General features: G+C 36.5%; 1 protein-coding gene across 5 annotated transcripts in view; it reads left to right on the top strand.

Annotated features, from left to right (window-relative positions):
• LOC149941335 (solute carrier family 4 member 11-like) overlaps positions 1–19,941 on the top strand; it is a 139,580-nt gene that overhangs the window by 53,776 nt on the left and 65,863 nt on the right. For 3 of the 5 annotated variants that reach the window (XM_090177764.1, XM_090177763.1, XM_090177762.1), the window contains exon 1: positions 12,402–13,886. In XM_090177764.1, the coding sequence (XP_090033890.1) occupies positions 12,618–13,886 (1,269 nt within the window). In that variant the 5' untranslated portion in view covers positions 12,402–12,617. Of the gene's footprint in view, positions 1–12,401; positions 13,887–19,941 lie in introns of those variants that run through there. The other 2 variants (XM_090177766.1, XM_090177765.1) reach the window with 1 other exon arrangement.

The following is a 19,941-nucleotide window of genomic DNA, read 5'->3' as shown; positions in this document are numbered from 1 at the left end:
TAGCCACTCCGCCACCCCACCTTTATGGAAGGCCTCTTCAATTTTTCAAATTTCCCTGTACAGTGGCGCCAAACATTTTTAAAGCCAAAGGCAAGAGCGGCCAGAGCTGCAAACGTTGGTATTCCACACCAAATACGTGATATTATATTCCCTTTAAGCGTTTAATCATTACGATGTGGTAGGCGAATTGTAGTAAACGAATGAAATATCGGGGGTACTTAGTTTTTAAAATCTGTTTTAAATCATTCGAGCACGCCTGTAGAAGTGTCCGAACCGTCTGGCGCATCCCCGGGGGAACTGCCGTGACAAAGCGTAACGATCCATTCTCGAGCTCGGTTCGGGCTTAAGGCACTCCCCGCATTCGAGTAGCGTACGTTTTAAGCCTATTAAAGACATTGACCCTTCCGTATAAGAGAGAAAGAGAGCTAGATTGGAATGACGTTGTTTCCTCGCGAACGCGCCCGGTGAAGAGATAAAAGGTAGTCTTAAATAGATACGGAGTCGTTACCGGTAAGTGCGTGGGAAGAATGGGTTTGCCAAGCCGGCCAAAAGTCAGGCTCGAGAGAGATAGAAACAATTATTGACTTTCCCTCTCTGGCTGCCTCTTTCCCTTTCCTTTCGCGACACGCGGAGGGCGCGATAAAAGTGAACCGGAAGTTTAATAATGGGCAATCTCTTCAACATTGTCTTCGCCAAGGTTCCCGGCTCATCCCGGCCCCTTTTACCCGGGTCCTCCCGCGTCCCTAAACGCGTTAGGACGAGGGGAGATGCGTCCGGAAATAGAGCTACCTTTCCTAACTCGATCGTGGAGATGGAAAAACGTTTTACTCGCTTTAATAGTAAATTTATGCCAAGCTCGGGATCGCGTCTAATGGGTGGGAAAGACGGGCTAACTAATTACGGTTTCATTTCACCCCTCATTGCTAATTTTTTATACGTTCTCCAACCTAGAGCGAAAGGATAAGTTGATGGTAAAATTTTAAACGTGACATTGATTTTGTGTTAAAATCAGTGCCGTATTTCCGCCTAGGCCAACCTAGGCCGTGGCCAAGGAGCCCATCCTTGGAAGGAGCCCTCCAGTGAACGTAATTACTGTATTCGAAGTCATAAATCTATAATATCAATCGTAATTTATATTGAAGAAATTCCTAAGTAGAAGTTTTTTTTTTTAAATTACAAAAATTTCTGCCTGGCAGTTTACGGACGCAGCCTTAAATCGCAATGTTGCATAATTGTTAAGAGCTTTTATTTAGTAATGTAACCGTAGAGCTCAGACTTCTACGCTGAATCAGGGAAATTCAGGCACAGCCTAGTTCGAGGGATAAGAGTAAATGCAGCGCGTGAAAAGGGGGCCCAGACTCCTTATCTGCCTATGGGCCCAGGATCTCTAAGTCCGGCCCTGGTTAAAATGACGTCGAAAATTAAGATATAAACACTTAACGACCAACAGTTTAAAAAAGAATAGATTAAAAAATAAAAATTTGGTTCGAGACAGGACCGTGTAATTGGGGCCAGCTCTAGTTGACTGTACTTCACCGAGGAAGACTAGGAAGATCTTTTTTCGAAATGTCCCGATTTGAGAGATAGTCCGGCGTATAAGCCTCGGAAAGAATTTGATCACCTTAGGGACATTGTTGAAGCTTAACCGGATTTTCCTAGTATTAGTCAATGAAGTGTGTACGGCTGATGTAGGAAAATAGAAAAAAAAAACCTAGAGAGAGATTCGGGCTGAAATCTGACACCGTTGGATTCCATTTTCCCTCGCTCAATCTCATTTGGGAGGCCTATACCATTCCCAGATAACTGTTTAAAGAGTTAGCCTCTCTCCGAGCCCATTGTTTGTTCCGGACCGAGGAGAAATTCCTAGGAAAAATCTTCATCTTTGACGTTCTCTCCGCCTCCTACGCGCCACCTTCTTTTATGTATTTTTTACTTTTTTTTGAACTCCTGAGCTTTCTTATCCTTGGGAAGTTTGGACGCTATATCGCGGCTCGTTTTTCTTAAAAGACTAGTGGCTCCGAAGTCTATCGATTTTTGTAAAGTGTAAATCGATACGTTTCTCTCGTTCATAAATCAGAAGTGTTTTTCCTTCTAGCCTTTCTCCTTTTGGTCATTACCCGATCATTACGCCTGTAGAAGTAGCCGACGCGTAACGCTTCGCCGCCTTCCGAAGGGAAACACTAACCCCTTCTCCTTATTCTCCATCCATTCCTATTTACTAGATAGAGAATGGAACGGGAATTGATATACCTTTATTCTTTATTCCATCCCAACTTTTTAGAGAACCGCTATTCTTCAATTCTTTGGGGGGTTTTTTTTAACTTGTAATTATAAAGATGCGTTTAATGGTTTGAATCGTATTGGGGAATTTAATTTTGACTTTTCTATTATTTATCCGAAAGATTGCCTTGGAAAGGGAGGTTTTCGCGGCAAATTCCTATCGTCTACGGTTCTATACGCCTAATGATTCTAGGTTGAAACGGCCCTTTCAGAGAGCTTCGAGCTAGGCGCGATTCGCGAGAATTAGCTTTCCCTATCGGCAAAGGCTTAGCCGATTCTATTGTTTACTACGACGACAGCCTCTCTTAACCAAATATATCCTATTGGAGATTTACACGATGATTGTTAGTACGTAACTGAGGACGCACTCTGTAAATTCTCTCCGTCTTTCGCTGAAAAGGGGCTTTCTTCAAAGGGGCACCAGATGGCGACACTGATCTGTATATTATTAATCCATTACTATCCCTCGGAATCGGAAAACTCTGTATTTTGGCAATGCGCGAGAATTTCAATGATTTGGGTTTGAATAATTTCATATTCAGAGAGCGTATCCCGTTAGGCTAGACAGATTTTTTGGGCTATCACAAAAAAAAACTTTATTTGGATAATTTCTCGATAAAATAATTTGAAACAAAATCCCGACGGAAAACACGGTATCATTGTAGTTTGTTAATAGACAGTGTATTAAATTATCAATTCATTATCATCTCACTTCATCTCGGTAATCATAATATACTGTAAATTAAATTTGAATTTTTTTTCTTATTTTCATAACAGAATAGACGCTTAAATAAAACCTGTTCAGCGATTTGCCTAGAAGAAGTAATACAGAGGGTCAGGGTATACTTGTAAAAGTTTTAAAGTGCGCGCTGCTTAATATTTCAATACTGAAGGTCTAGTTCAATTTCTCACGCTCCTCCTGAAAGAAAAAATGTGCGCGTGTTCTCATACAAATAAAACTAACTTAAAGGGCTACACCGGCGTTAGAAAAATTCGGCCCGAATTTAGCACGTGGTAGCAGATACGACCAATCCTATTCTGGAAACTAGCGCGTGAAACAGGTCAAATTCAAACGCCGATGTGACAGTTTTATTCAGTTATTCGCGCGCGTAAAAAGAGAGCGGCATTTATTGAAACACCTATTGTTTTTTTTTAAAACCTAAGTATAACAATTACATATCGAAATCTGAGGGACAGACTAAATATTCCACTTGATTGATTTTGGAATATATTGCCTTCATGTAGGTTACACTCTTAAAAAACAGGTTTATTTTCAAACCTTAAATTTTTTTCTTGTCTCATATTGAACACCTGAACAGGTTTATAAAGTATGTTATTCTACAGCTTAAATATTATTTTTCATTTAATGGATGTTTATTTACACCGTTTGGGGTGCTTTTGTCCTCCACTTTTCTTCCCTTAATACACCGTTTGTAGTATAAAACTACTCTCTTCCGGGTGTTACACTACTCTCTTCCGGGGGTTACACTACTCTCTTCCGGGTGTTACACTACTCTCTTCCGGGGGTTACACTACTCTCTTCCGGGTGTTACACTACTCTCTTCCGGGGGTTACACTACTCTCTTCCGGGGGTTACACTACTCTCTTCCGGGGGTTACACTACTCTCTTCCGGGGGTTACACTACTCTCTTCCGGGGGTTACACTACTCTCTTCCGGGGGTTACACTACTTACTTTCGGGGGTTACACTACTCCCTTCCGGGGGTTACACTACTCCCTTCCGGGGGTTACACTACTCCCTTCCGGGGGTTAAACTACTTCTTTAAGGGTTCTACAATACTCCCTTTAGGGTACTAAACTACTTCCTTTAAGGTAGTACTTTTTACTAAACTACTTCCTTTAAGGTAGTAATTTTTACAAAACTACTGCCTTTAGAGTACTAAACTACTGCCTTTAGAGTACTAAACTACTGCCTTTAGAGTACTAAACTACTGCCTTTAGAGTAATACACTACTGCCTTTAGAGTAATACACTACTGCCTTTAGAGTACTAAACTACGGCCTTTAGAGTACTAAACTACGGCCTTTAGAGTACTAAACTACGGCCTTTAGAGTACTAAACTACGGCCTTTAGAGTACTAAACTACGGCCTTAAGAGTACTAAACTACTGCCTTTAGAGTAATACACTACTGCCTTTAGAGTACTAAACTACGGCCTTTAGAGTACTAAACTACGGCCTTTAGAGTACTAAACTACGGCGTTTAGAGTACTAAACTACGGCCTTTAGAGTACTAAACTACTGCCTTTAGAGTACTAAACTACTGCCTACAGGGAGCTACACCCTACCGGGTGTTGAATCACTCTATTTACGGTGTAATATAACACCGTTTATACACATTTTCAAGTTTTAAAAAACCCTTAAGGGTGTATATATTAATCCTAAATAGTTTTTTTTAAATACCATTAAAAATCATTTTTTTAAGAGTGTACCCTAGATATACAGGGTCTTTTTTTTTGCTCGGAAAAGTGTTTTTTTTTCAAAAACTATTTATTGTACCGATTTCAAATTTGGAAGGTCAATTCTCTATACCGGGGGACATCAGTTTGAGAAATTTGAGCGTTTTCGGTAATGTTTTTCACCAATTTTGAAAAATTATTTTTCGACCACTAGGTGCGAGATAAAAAATTTCTATTATAAAGTTGTAGGCCGTCATCGAAAACCCTTAAAAATTGTTCACTCGACGAAAAACAATTTATTTATCAGTGAAAATTCGAGCTTGAAAAATTTACAAGTTGGTGAAGCCAAATTACGATTGTTTGAAACGATAATTGAAACCGAATTACCTAATCCAGTTGAAACTTTGGTTAAAAAAACGACCGGATTTAAAAAACACGAGGCTATAGGTCAATCCTAAACATGCATTGGGTATTTAAAGGAAAACTTTGGGAGATTATTATCAGTGTTTGATAGTATTTCGAACAATGCCTCGTTATTCAGTAGCTGAGCGTACCGAGATAGTTGCCATTTACTATGGAGAAGCAGCGCAAAACCTTAGAAGAGTGACTGAAATCTTCGCAGAAAGACATCCAAATGGAGCACCATCTGTAAATACAGTAAGACGAGCAATTCACGATTTCAATCAATTTGGTAACTTGCAACCTAGGTTTCGCGGATTCGGTCAACCGGATTTAGACTTCGAGAACAATGTACTCGCGTACTTTGTGGCATATCCTCGTCACAGTTGCGCTAACGCCGCTGCTGATTTGGGTTGTTCTGCAAATCGTGTGTGGAAAATTCTTCGTAAGAATCACTATCACCCATACAGAGCTACGCTCCACCAAGGACTAATTGACGGAGACCATCAAAGACGTTATGAATTTAGCAACTGTTTACTAAATGCTGTCCAAGAAGATAGACAATTTTTGCGCCATGTTTTGTTCTCCGACGAAGCGTCATTTTCTAGAGATGGGCCCTTTAATCATCAAAACAGCCATCTTTGGTCTGACATCAACCCACATTGGGGTTTTGAATATCATCACCAGGTTCAATTTGAACGGGTCAATGTTTGGGTTGGACTTGTTGGAAACCGTTTGATTGGTCCCTTTTTCCTGCCGACGAACCTCAACGGCCAAAGGTATTTACATTTTCTACAGAACGAACTGAGTGACGCAATCGACGACCTTCCATTGGCTGAAAGACGTCAGTTGTGGTTTCAGCAAGATGGCGCCCCTCCGCATTTTTCCCGGCAAGTAACTGAGCACCTCAACAACGAGTTTCCTGAAAGGTGGATAGGGAGAAATGGTCCAGTGCATTGGCCAGCAAGGTCACCTGACCTAACACCGCTGGATTATTTTCTCTGGGGATTCGTTAAAGCAAAGGTATACGCCACGCCCATTGAAACTAGGGAGGAACTCATTAGACGAATAATCAGTGCTTGCCGAGACGTCACACCAGAAATGGTAGAGAAAGCGTTTGAGAACTTAATTGTCCGCGCACAAACCTGTGTTGCAGCCAATGGTGATATTATTGAAAATGTTTTGTAAAAATTTATGTGAATAAAATATCTGCATTTAAAAACCAAACGTGTACATTTTTTCAAGTGTGAAAACTCTACTACGTTTGTATTAGACTTGTTCCCTTTTTAATTATCGTTTCAAACAATCGTAATTTTGCTTCACCAACTTGTAAATTTTTCAAGCTCGAATTTTCACTGATAAATAAATTGTTTTTCGTCGAGTGAACAATTTTTAAGGGTTTTCGATGACGGCCTACAACTTTATAATAGAAATTTTTTATCTCGCACCTAGTGGTCGAAAAATAATTTTTCAAAATTGGTGAAAAACATTACCGAAAACGCTCAAATTTCTCAAACTGATGTCCCCCGGTATAGAGAATTGACCTTCCAAATTTGAAATCGGTACTATAAATAGTTTTTGAAAAAAAACACTTTTCCGAGCAAAAAAAAAAAGACCCTGTATATAGTCATTGTCGCTCAGCTAGCAGTGATTGTACTTTCCTAAAGTCGAAGGATTAATCAGATTTTAATTATGGTAAAATATTTTAAAACTAACTTTTGTATACAATTAAAAACTGAAACCTTACTGTTGTGTTAATTATTCCATTTAAATTATTACTTTATTTTGAAAAATAATATTTTATTGGAGGAGGTCATCTTAACTAAGTACAAAAAATCTACTTTACGGCTGGTCATTTAGAAAATGTCAAATTAAATGGTATATATTAATTAATTAAATAATTAATTAATATATTGCCTACCTAAAGAGAGCCAAAATAAAATTTCAGTGGTGAAGCCCGGGGGGAACGTTTCCCTCGAAACGTATGGTTGTACGTACAGTTTTTTTTGTTCTACGCTAAGTCTGTAGACATGCCTTGTACAAAATGGAGACCACATTCTGCGGCGAAAGAAAGTATATGATTCTAGAAATCCACCTAACCACTTAACAACTGGAAAGTACAAAACCAATGTAGGATTTTTAGGATGACATATAATGGCGAGAGATGGTTTAAAAATTGCCATCTTCAATTTCCATTTCAATTGCCTCTTTTCACTAATCGTTGAATACGTAATATAATCAAGACCAATTTCAACCTTCGATTAACATATCCGTCCTCGAATTTACAAGAACTCAGTATAACCAGCATTTTTCCATAATGAAATGTTAATATTATATTTAATAGCATATCTAAAAAAATATTTAATATGTCTTAAAGACAATATTTTTTTTCATTTTGTACTGAGGAATATTAAAGCCGTGTTTTATAATTAAAAAGCTAATGTTTACATATCTTCATCATTCGATTCTATTTGTTGATTCTAATTGAATTTAAATAAAAAATATCCTTAAATTTATTATTTAAATTCGAAATATTTAGTATTCGTGCGAATAAAATTAAAATTATTGAGTATTTTGCCCGTAAGATTCATTTCCATATATTTATTTACTAATTTACATAAATATAAATGTAATAAACATTCAGAATGCCCTATATGTTTATAAGTTTTACTATTATCGGCAGATTTCCGAGTAAAGCCAGAGTTCCTACACAGTACTGATGAGCCCCAAATGGGGCGAAACCGGTCTACTGTTGGAATCTCTGGCTAAAATTTGGACTTTTGAAATATAAATGTAGATTAACGGTGGTAGTGTAATTTTCTGAACGAACCTTCAGCGAGCCTGACGAGATAAGCAATCGGGAATTATCAGGGCAAGTGCAGCTCGGGGTGGTCCAACGAGGTAACGCTCTCCCAAAATTAAGTCGCAAGATGACTTGGCCCCCAAAATCGTTGTATTTCTATTTAATTTCTTAATATTAAAAAAAATTAACTTGAATTGAATTATATAATTATTTCCCGTAATAACGGTTCTCATTGGGCCCGGAATAATTAGGTTAACGGGGCTCGCTCTCGTTCATCTAATAAATACGTTAAATAAGTCGGAAAACACACAATGAATCGTTTTAGGGCGGCGTGCACTTTGTTTACCCTTCACCTCTGTTTTTCCGTAGATTGTCACCTTTACATCCGATCCCTCGCGCTCAACAACCTCTTCCGCGCAGGCGCAGTCTTTTCCACTTAGACGCTAGTCCCGGGACGCAACAGCCCGACTTCCCTCCCCCCGCTCCCCCCTCCTCCATTTGTCCTCTTTCTTTGCCCCCTCCCCTTTTCCCCCTCCCCTTTTCCCCCTCCCCTTCCCCCCATCATCTTGGTCCTCTTCGGTCGTCGGTCGTTTGCCATCCCACGCCACTTTTGGACTCTCCTCTGCCAATCTCCGATTTTGATCCCCCACTTTTTCCACGTGATACTGCTCCTGCTCTCATTGATTGCGAGTTCACGTTCGCAGATTCCCTTATTTTTCACCAACGCTTTCTCGTTGCCTTGTTTTTTGCTCCTTTTCCCCTCGCATTTTCTTCGTTCCATTCTTGGCTAACCCTTTCAAATCCTGCTTTCTTCTCTATCACACCCCTCCAGGACGAGTCGTTCTTCTTTAACGAAAAAAAGAGATTGTAACAAATTATCCTTGCCCTGAAAATAATGTTAATAACAACTTTAAGTAAAATACTTACGTTTAAAGAAGTTTGTTTTTGGAAAGTAAAAATATGGTTATTAGTAAAAATATGGTTATTAGTAAAAATATGGTTATTAGTAAAAATATGGTTATTAGTAAAAATATGGTTATTAGTAAAAATATGGTTATTAGTAAAAATATGGTTATTAGTAAAAATATGGTTATTAGTAAAAATATGGTTATTAGTAAAAATATGGTTATTAGTAAAAATATGGTTATTAGTAAAAATATGGTTATTAGTAAAAATATGGTTATTAGTAAAAATATGGTTATTAGTAAAAATATGGTTATTAGTAAAAATATGGTTATTAGTAAAAATATGGTTATTAGTAAAAATATGGTTATTAGTAAAAATATGGTTATTAGTAAAAATATGGTTATTAGTAAAAATATGGTTATTAGTAAAAATATGGTTATTAGTAAAAATATGGTTATTAGTAAAAATATGGTTATTAGTAAAAATATGGTTATTAGTAAAAATATGGTTATTAGTAAAAATATGGTTATTAGTAAAATATGGTTATTAGTAAAATATGGTTATTAGTAAAAATATGGTTATTAGTAAAAATATGGTTATTAGTAAAAATATGGTTATTAGTAAAAATATGGTTATTAGTAAAAATATGGTTATTAGTAAAAATATGGTTATTAGTAAAAATATGGTTATTAGTAAAAATATGGTTATTAGTAAAAATATGGTTATTAGTAAAAATATGGTTATTAGTAAAAATATGGTTATTAGTAAAAATATGGTTATTAGTAAAAATATGGTTATTAGTAAAAATATGGTTATTAGTAAAAATATGGTTATTAGTAAAAATATGGTTATTAGTAAAAATATGGTTATTAGTAAAAATATGGTTATTAGTAAAAATATGGTTATTAGTAAAAATATGGTTATTAGTAAAAATATGGTTATTAGTAAAAATATGGTTATTAGTAAAAATATGGTTATTAGTAAAAATATGGTTATTAGTAAAAATATGGTTATTAGTAAAAATATGGTTATTAGTAAAAATATGGTTATTAGTAAAAATATGGTTATTAGTAAAAATATGGTTATTAGTAAAAATATGGTTATTAGTAAAAATATGGTTATTAGTAAAAATATGGTTATTAGTAAAAATATGGTTATTAGTAAAAATATGGTTATTAGTAAAAATATGGTTATTAGTAAAAATATGGTTATTAGTAAAAATATGGTTATTAGTAAAAATATGGTTATTAGTAAAAATATGGTTATTAGTAAAAATATGGTTATTAGTAAAAATATGGTTATTAGTAAAAATATGGTTATTAGTAAAAATATGGTTATTAGTAAAAATATGGTTATTAGTAAAAATATGGTTATTAGTAAAAATATGGTTATTAGTAAAAATATGGTTATTAGTAAAAATATGGTTATTAGTAAAAATATGGTTATTAGTAAAAATATGGTTATTAGTAAAAATATGGTTATTAGTAAAAATATGGTTATTAGTAAAAATATGGTTATTAGTAAAAATATGGTTATTAGTAAAAATATGGTTATTAGTAAAAATATGGTTATTAGTAAAAATATGGTTATTAGTAAAAATATGGTTATTAGTAAAAATATGGTTATTAGTAAAAATATGGTTATTAGTAAAAATATGGTTATTAGTAAAAATATGGTTATTAGTAAAAATATGGTTATTAGTAAAAATATGGTTATTAGTAAAAATATGGTTATTAGTAAAAATATGGTTATTAGTAAAAATATGGTTATTAGTAAAAATATGGTTATTAGTAAAAATATGGTTATTAGTAAAAATATGGTTATTAGTAAAAATATGGTTATTAGTAAAAATATGGTTATTAGTAAAAATATGGTTATTAGTAAAAATATGGTTATTAGTAAAATATGGTTATTAGTAAAATATGGTTATTAGTAAAAATATGGTTATTAGTAAAAATATGGTTATTAGTAAAAATATGGTTATTAGTAAAAATATGGTTATTAGTAAAAATATGGTTATTAGTAAAAATATGGTTATTAGTAAAAATATGGTTATTAGTAAAAATATGGTTATTAGTAAAAATATGGTTATTAGTAAAAATATGGTTATTAGTAAAAATATAGTTACTAGATACTTTGCCAGAAAAAAATTCATTACCTTTAAACGCGATTTAGAATGGCCAAATCACATTAACCGGTCTAAAGAAAGATTATACTATCGAAGAAGTTTTTTTTTAATTAAAGTTCTATTGAAAAAAATGTGGGGCAAAAAGAGAGAATGAGAGAGTCGAGTTTGAGCAGCCCCCTTTGCTTCCATCTCCGTCGCGACCGTTCACTCCTTTCTCTCATCTTCCTGACTGCTTTCATCTCTCAGCCCTCGTAAAGCGCCTGCGCGTTGGCTTTCATTGCCCAACACACGGATGTGGAAGAGGAGAGAGCGAGTGTGTAATACTGGGCAAATCGAGAAAGGGTGGTTGGAGGGGCGGTATTAGCGAAGGCTAGATAGAGGGGGGGCTACCTCGCCCCCGCAAAGCGACGGGACTTTCAGTGAACAGCGGGAGCTCGGGACAAGAAGGGTGTGTGCGGCGCTACGGCGCTACCCCCGAAGTTGAGCCAAGTCTCGACGCAAACGTCCGGGGAGGACGAGATTTTTTCACCTCTCTTCTCTCTCTCTTCTCTCAAGTCTCGTTTGTTTCTTCATCGTGTCTCGTGATACCCTTTTAACCCCGTTCAACGAAATTCAATTGAAGAACGGCCCTCGATTGTTTCAGTCCCATCCCGCGGAGGAAATATTGACGCGTTTTCGTTGTAGCGAATTTTCAGTTTTTTGCAAACGCTTTCATCGTTTTTTGAAAGTGCGTTTAAACCATTTGTGTGTACCGCGAAGTTTGATACGTTAATATCTTTCTCCGTAATCGTTTTGTTTTCGACTCTTATTCCAAGGGCGAAGTAATTTTTCTCGTTATCGCGATAACGTACCACATTTTTCTCCATTAATTGGACGAATATTCCAGCTGCTTGGCTTTCGGTGCCGTCAAGTTATCGTCGCGCGCGCGATTCCTCGTTTTTCGCTCTTCTTCGAAAGTGTGTCGTTAACCGTGATTGTTGACTCGTACCAAATTATCAGAGTGCTTTTCAAAAGGAGTTTGTTACGTTTCCGTCTGTCCGCCAAACGCCTACGCGTAGAAGAAAGGAATTTGTTGGAAAGAAGATTTTTCTAAAAGACTCTATTTTTAGGAAGAAGTTGCTCGCTGTTGATTGTTGATGTTAAGGAGAAGTAAAAAATATTTATTCTTGTCTTAATCGTTGGATATTTTTGGAAAAGGCGCTCTTTTTGGGAAAGAAATACGAAATATCGCGGTCAAGTTGAAAAGATGGAAAGCTGATTGTTTGTTAAATTGTAGTATTAATTTCCACCATCGTTTATTCGTCTTCGGGTTTCTGAGAAGTTTTTATTAAATTTATTTTCCGCTAACCGTATTTACAAAGAAAGAAAAGAAGATTCAATTGTGATATAAAAAAACCAAAATCCGTGATTTTAACTATATTAGTTTTGTAGAAAACCAAACACTCATTCTTTACGACTAAATTTTATCGTACATAGGAGAGTCGTGATTGTTGTTGTTGTTGTTGCACACTGGGATTGCGCGTATAGATTTTAAATTTCGTTTCATTTTGAATCGAGTCCGGTTTGATAAAAGTTCGCGCCTTTTCGTAATAGCCGAGCTAAATAACGAGAGGGAACGTAAAAGTCCGGATCCAGTCACTCGCAACGAGACACTCGGGGCTGGTTTGAATTCCTTTGGCTCTCCATGACCCTGACTTGGTTGGAACCATCCACCCTCGAAGCTTGGAGAAGTAGCGGCGGAAGCGACAACGACACTGAAAGCGAACTCGCCGAACCGCAGACCCATCGTCCGCAAACAGCCTCCTCTCGAGAACTCGGCTCTTCGAAGGAGCCGGAAGTCAGCCTACTAGTTAAGCAGCGGCCGACAAAGACGTCAAACGGAAGTAGCTCTTCCGTGGAAGCCGGCGACAGAAGGTTGAATAGAAATTTCGGCGCAACGGGTCGGATCAAAATGGATCAAGTGGGAGGTGTAGCCGGCAAAAGGGAGTCGGTCACTCTCGTGGCCCTCAACTTGCTGGAACGGCCCGAAGCCGATCTTAGGCCGACCTTAGGGGCCCCGAGTCCGGGGCAAAGCGGTCGACCGGTAGGCGCGCCAGATTCCAAGCTTTTTTTGGAACCTCAATCGACCTCGTCTACGGACAGTATACAAACTCTAGAATCGTCCGAAAAAGGCGAACTCCTTAGTCGCGACGGTGGTCGAGATGGCGTCTTCTCCATCACCCTGGGCCCCAATAAGCCGACACCGCCGACCTCGTTGGACTTGAGAAATACCGTCGGAGACTCGGTCAACGTGAACTTTCCCGCGACCATCAGTCCGGCGGTCAGATACCGAGGGGCGCTGCCGTCGCCTTCGAGCGCTTTGCAGCCATCGTGCTTCCACGAAGAGGACGAGGATGATGACGAAGAGCGCGACTCTTTCGCTCAAGACAATCGGATGACGCCCACCAGCGACACGACGGTCGTTTCCCCGCGGCACCACCACCAACACTTCCACGCTCACGACACCCACGTCCTTCCTAAGTCCTTGAACTCGGGAGGTGCTGGCATCCACGCGGCTAATACGGGGACGACGCTATCGGGTGCCGCCGCGGCCGGAAGTAACGGTGGTGGCGCGACCAGTTCCGGCTTTAGTTTCGGTAGTTGCTGGCCCAGCGGAAGCGCCTCGAGTTCTTCCTCTTCGTCGAGTTCTTCCGAGTCTTCTGCCCAATTACCTCCCCGATTCCCGCGTCGCAGGACGCCCAGCTTGCCCGCCGACCCTTCCCTGAGCGGGCTGGCTCACAAACGACGCGATGACATTCTCTTGCATTGTTCCTTGCAGCGGCTTCCCATGAAAGACTTCGGCGCCGAGGTGAGAGCCTCGATGGACGTCGACCAGTTTCTGAATCAAGCTGTGCTCCTTTTGGACGTTCAAGACACGTCCGTAGAAGGAATTGTGGATAAGATGCTCCATAAGGTAAGTCGTATCTTATTTTAACTCTTCTTCACTCCCTCGTGTCCCTTTAACCCTGAGAACTAGTCACGCCTCGAATTTCCGATCGTGTCAAATCGAAAAGAACGCGTACCTTTTCCATTGTAGTCTCATCCTTAATATATACATATTTTTGATATAACATTTTTTCGTAAATGATACTAGGCTACCTTTGATCCACCACAACCTAGATAAATAGATAAATTTAAATAATTAACGCCATTCTAATAAGTTATAACGTACGTCGTCGGACGCTATCTCGTTTCTTCCGGGGCTATAATGATCAAAATTCTCCGAACGGTTGGCCAGAACTCATCTTCCAGAAAGTCTAGTATATATTATTTAGGTGGACGTTAAAATGTCTCATTTCTCCGTGAATGGTCGAGCTCTCAAATATCTATAGTCTGTTTTCGTCACGATTCGGAAATTCGTACAACTCGCGTATTCGCGGTCAGTACAACGTAAATTCTAGAACGACTATAGGCCCATTTGGGCAGTTCCTTGTTTTGGTAACTCGCGAATTCACTCGATAGTCGAAAGCTATCAGAGCGTAGACGATTAGTGGCGTTTACTACTCTCCTCTAACGACGTAGCTGCGGATTCCATTTCCACCTAGACTCGAAACAAACAGGAATGGATCAAAGTACTTGTCTCCTCTTTATTGCCCTCCGTTTGACCCTTTGAAGAGACCACAAGCGCCGCTCTTTAATATTCTCTCCGCGACTAAGGCTTCAAAATTTATACAGGGCGTGCGCGTTGTTTACGAAATAAACTATCGCCCGAAATATATTCTCGAAATATAGCTCTCTCTCTCTAGCTCAAATCCTCTATATTTTATTAATAATATAACTAGGGTTAAAGAAGAACGTGAAAAATATAATCTTTTATCGGTATACTTGTTAAGCCTTAGTGAGAGCGAGCTTGTTTTCGTTAGGTTTAAGAAAAGCGCTGGTTAAAGTCAATATTGGACACATTTTTATCAACGTGTTTCGCGTAGCTTAAACTCACTATGTCCGCGTCGTGTCGGGAATGCGCGATTCGGTGGACAGCCTTATTAATGCGCTATACGCGTCAGGGCCCGTTTTATTTGAGGAGGATAATCAGAAGAAGCTAGGACTAATTTATTTGAAAGCTTTCGAAACTGTTGGGGAGGTGGGGGGGCGGTATATAACAACTGGCTTAATTTCATTAAACAACCACGCGTTTTTGAAAGTCCAGTGGAGCTACACTGGTCGCGACCTAGATTCTATTGTCGCATTTTTTTGGAATTGTGGTTTCATTTTACGCAAGACTGTTGCTTTCGGTTCCATTTTCTCACGGAATAAATTGTCAAATTGTAGCGATAAAACATTAAGTTAAATAACTATAAAATATTATCAAATAGCATACTGAAATACGTTTAACAATAACCTTTAAATTTGTGGACTGTTTACTCATGCTCGCGAAATAATAATTCCCGTGTTAATTTATGCAGGAAAATCAAAGGATTTTGGTCCAATTTTTGAGTCGTTGTTGTAGTGTGTAAAATGCAGATTGGCAATAACTTAGAGTACTAAACGACTCCCTTCAGGGTGTTACACTACTCCTTTAAGGGTTCTACAATACTCCCTTTAAAGTCTTTAACTACTCTTTTTAAAGTGTTAAACTACTCTTTTTAAAATGTTAAACTACTGCCTTTAGAGTACTAAACTACTATCTTTAAAGTGTTAAACTTCTCCTATTAGGGTACTAAACTACTATCTTAAGGGAGCTACACCATACCTGGTTTAAATAACTCTATTTAAAGTGTAATATAACACCTTTTATACACCTTCTCAAGTTTTAAATTTGGGACAAGAAAAAACCCTTAAGGGTGTACATATTAAACTATAAAGAGTGTTTTTTGTATATATTTTAGACCCTTAATATAACATTAAAAAAACATTTTTTTTTAAGAGTGTACTCGTAAAAATTTCACCTAAAACTGGCGGGACAGTGATTTTTACTCTACAGCTTCAGTGATAAGTATGTAGATTTTGAGATGGTTTGCTTTAAAAAATAATAATGTGAATAGCATTAGCGATCCACAAAGTTTATTTGGTAAACAAAAATAAAATAAAAACACGTTCAGGTTTATCTAAAATGTTTATTTACCTACTATGAAAATTAATTCAAACTGGGTTATTTTGAACTGCCATAAAATAATAAAAGCTGTTTTACATGAATAACTTTTTCGACATTTTGCGCGTAGCGGAAGATATATTTAAAAACGCTTCCTATATCTAATTTTCATAACACCTGACTGTTGACTACTTCATCTACCTGGATAAAGTAGCTAGCGTAGTAGCTCTACCTTATCGATGTCTTTGAAAATGAATGGGGAATAAAAATAGCGATAGAGGCTTGGGTCAGCGCGCTTCTAAAGGCTTACGACAGCTTACGACCCATAAAAATTGACTTAGTTACTTAACAGCCAGACGGGCTACACACCGCGATTCATTAATGCAGGCTGGTGATTCCCCGCGCTTGATGATCGTGTTAACTTCAATAATTAGCGATAATAAATTTGACACGTATATCTCATCCTTCTGCACCGTCAACGTTTTCTAGAACGTTTTTTATCTTAGCGAAACGACTGAAATTCCCTGGATTCGGAGGTTAATTTGAGCTCTTCTGCTATGTAGGAATCGACAATAGGGCGGAAAGACTAAATATTTAATTCTTCTAGCCTCTCGCTAAATGTCAAAGGGCGACTTCACCTCTTTCATCGAGACTCTTGCTTAATTATTCCCGCTGCTTAATCATTGTTGCAACTTTGGAACCGATAAAGTCAAACCCGTCTCTTTACTCGAAACGTCCCACGTAACACGAAATTCCATATATAGAACTAACAAATATCACGCAATTTTATTTTAAGGTGGAACCGTTTATATAAAAGGGTTTTCTGTTTCCAGTCCAAGTTTTTTTTTTATCATTGACCTTAGATTTTGAAACGGTAGGCGTGGTTTACTTCAGAAACGCTGTGTTAGGTTATGAGCTAATTCTTCGAATTGACGGTAGCTATCAAGAAGCAAGGTGGTCAGAAATCTGTACGAAATGAACTAAAATATGCCGTCCCTCTAGATTTTTTGTTCATGCTTTTATTAAATATTTCAACACAAACTATTTTTCTATTTATAGGTCATCTAGTGCTTAAAATCGTTACGGTGATTTTTAGATGATTAGTTAATGAGATGTAATATCGAGGTTAATTTTGCGCGATTGATCTAGCCTCCTCAGCTCCGGGAGCTTGATTTCGTATATTACAACCTCTCAGCTATTGTATGAAAATTTTGTTCGAGAAAATAAGTAGAAAATAGTCTTACGAATGTAAATATTAAAATAACAACATTTTGCTGGAACTAGAATATTTCTCCGTATAAATAAAGAATAAAGATTTCAATTTCGAGATAATTAAACCCAAAACAAATAAAAATTCGTATATGCCCAAGTACCGCAACACGAGTCAAAAATATTGGCCTAATAAAAATTTTAGTTTATATGAAAATATTGGCCTAATAATTTTTTTTAGTTTATATGAAAATATTGGCCTAATAAAAAAATTTAGTTTATATGAAAATATTGGCCTAATAAAAAAATTTAGTTTATATGAAAATATTGGCTTAATAAAATATTTTTTGTTTATATGAAAATATTGGCCTAATAAAAAATTTAGTTTTTATGAAAATATTGGCCTAATAAAATTTTTAGTTTATATGAAAATATTGGCCTATTAAAAAATTTTAGTTGATATGAAAATATGGGCCTAATAAAAAATTTTAGTTTATATGAAAATATTGGCATAATAAAAATGTTTAGTCTATATGAAAATATTGGCCTAATAAAAAAATTTAGTTTATGTGAAAATATTGGCCTAATAAATTTTTTTAGTTTATATGAAAATATTGGCCTAATAAAATTTTTAGTTTTTATGAAAATATTGGCCTAATGAAAAATTTTAGTTTATATGAAAATATTAGCCTAATAAAAAATTTTAGTTTTATATGAAAATATTGGCCTAATAAAATTTTTTAGTTAATATGAAAATATTGGCCTAATAATTTTTTTTAGTTGATATAGATTTATTGAAATAAATAGTTTACACCAATTCAATGTAAACGTTGTTTTAAACGGACTTTGTTTTAAAATATTATTTTTGTCCTGGTGTCATTCTATTCTTAAGAATCCACTGTATGAATAAAGGTATTTCATTTATAAATGAAGTCGAATCGCGGCTCGCCTCATTTTCGGTGAATTTAGCTTGGAATTGGCCTTTTAAGGAGCTGTATTCTTTCGTTCGTCGAGTATTGCACGCGAGTGGGAACAAGTATTCTTTGTTGCGGTGACGGTCGCTGTAAGAACAAAAGAGATTGTATTCTAGTTTCGTTCTGTCGTCGGGTTTTGTTACTTTTTTATTCATAGCCTGAGCGGAGTTATTTATAACGAGCGGAACCCGGGTGCTGAGATACGGACGGATGGCGAGGGAGATTTTAACATCGATCTATTTAACCTAGTTTCATGGCGAAGATTATCGTGCCGCTAATCCCCGGCTACCTGCTAGATTAATTCGTTGACTGCCAACAGTTACTCTTCTAGCTATTGGAAAGACACTCGTTAAAGTCTGGCTTTTACTAAATGAGTAGTGTCGAATGAAAATTGCTTTATTATATCGATATGATTTCGTTGCGTTCTTTGATTGAATTTAGGCGGTTTCGACGCTATCGCTCAGCGCCGTAAACGGTCGATTTTTGGATTAATAATATTGGTTTCCTCCTACAATATCTTCACGGGTCGTTAACGTAGCTAATCTAAATATCCCACGTAATTATCCTAGCTTATATCGTTAGCCAATTAATTAGCTCACTCGCGTCCGATACGTGGAATTAAATTCGATAAAAGTTGCGTATTACAAATATATCGATATAACGTTCCCATTTAAAATATTATAGCTTAAGTTTTTATACTAGCAATTTTGCATTTCACTAATAAAGACCGAAAATAACAAATATATCGATATAACGTTCCCATTTAAAATATAATAGCTTAATGTTTTATACTAGCAATTTTTAATTTCACTAATAAAGACCGAAAATAACAAATATATCGATATAACGTTCCCATTTAAAATATTATAGCTTAATGTTTTATACTAGCAATTTTTAATTTCACTAATAAAGACCAAAAATAACAAATATATCGATATAACGTTCTAATTTCAAATATTATAGCTTAAATTTTTATACTAGCAATTTTGCATTTCCCTAATAAAGACCAAAAATAACAAATATGTCGATATAACGTTCTAATTTAAAATATTATAGCTTAAAGGAAAAGTCCATGTTGGGTAAAACTTGGGTCTATTTGAAAGATCATGTTTAAATAAACTCAAAAATATCAGTCGTAAAATTGTATCTTTTTTTAATGACGATAAATTAATTTTTAAACGAGCGAAATTTACCGCCAAGTGAGCTGCCATTTTCTTTCGCCTTCCCTCCGCAGACCACACGCGGAGCAAGCGCGCGCGGGGAACAGAGCGCTGTTAAAGCCTGTTATAGCGCGAACAGCGCGTGATTAAAGTCCTAAAACGTCACCCCGAAACAAAAAATGGCAGATCGCTTGGCGGGTAAATTTGGCTCGTTTAAAAATTAATTTCTCGTCATTAAAAAAAGATACAATTTTACGACTGATATTTTTGAGTTAATTTAAACATGATCTTTCAAATAGACCCAAGTTTTACCAAACCTGGACTTTTCCTTTAAGTTTTTATACTAGCAATTTTGCATTTCACTAATAAAGACCAAAAATATACGCTTTGAACAATATTGACATGCCAATATAAATGTATATTAAAATGATTTGTTTTGAAATATATTTTCATGTCGGTATTAATTTATTAATAATGTTTAAAATTAAATCTGGAACGATTAAAAGGGAAGAAGGCAAAAATAATTGGATCGGAGAAATATCGACATGCCAGAAAAAATGTCCATTTAAATGATTTTTTACAATATATTTTAAAGTC

This window comes from Leiobunum rupestre, chromosome 6 (genome assembly GCF_980474605.1).
Source record: "Leiobunum rupestre chromosome 6, qqLeiRupe1.1.hap1, whole genome shotgun sequence".
NCBI lineage: Eukaryota > Metazoa > Arthropoda > Arachnida > Opiliones > Sclerosomatidae > Leiobunum > Leiobunum rupestre.
The sequence above is the reverse complement of the archived record's forward strand: the minus strand, read 5'-3'. Positions and strand labels throughout refer to the sequence as shown.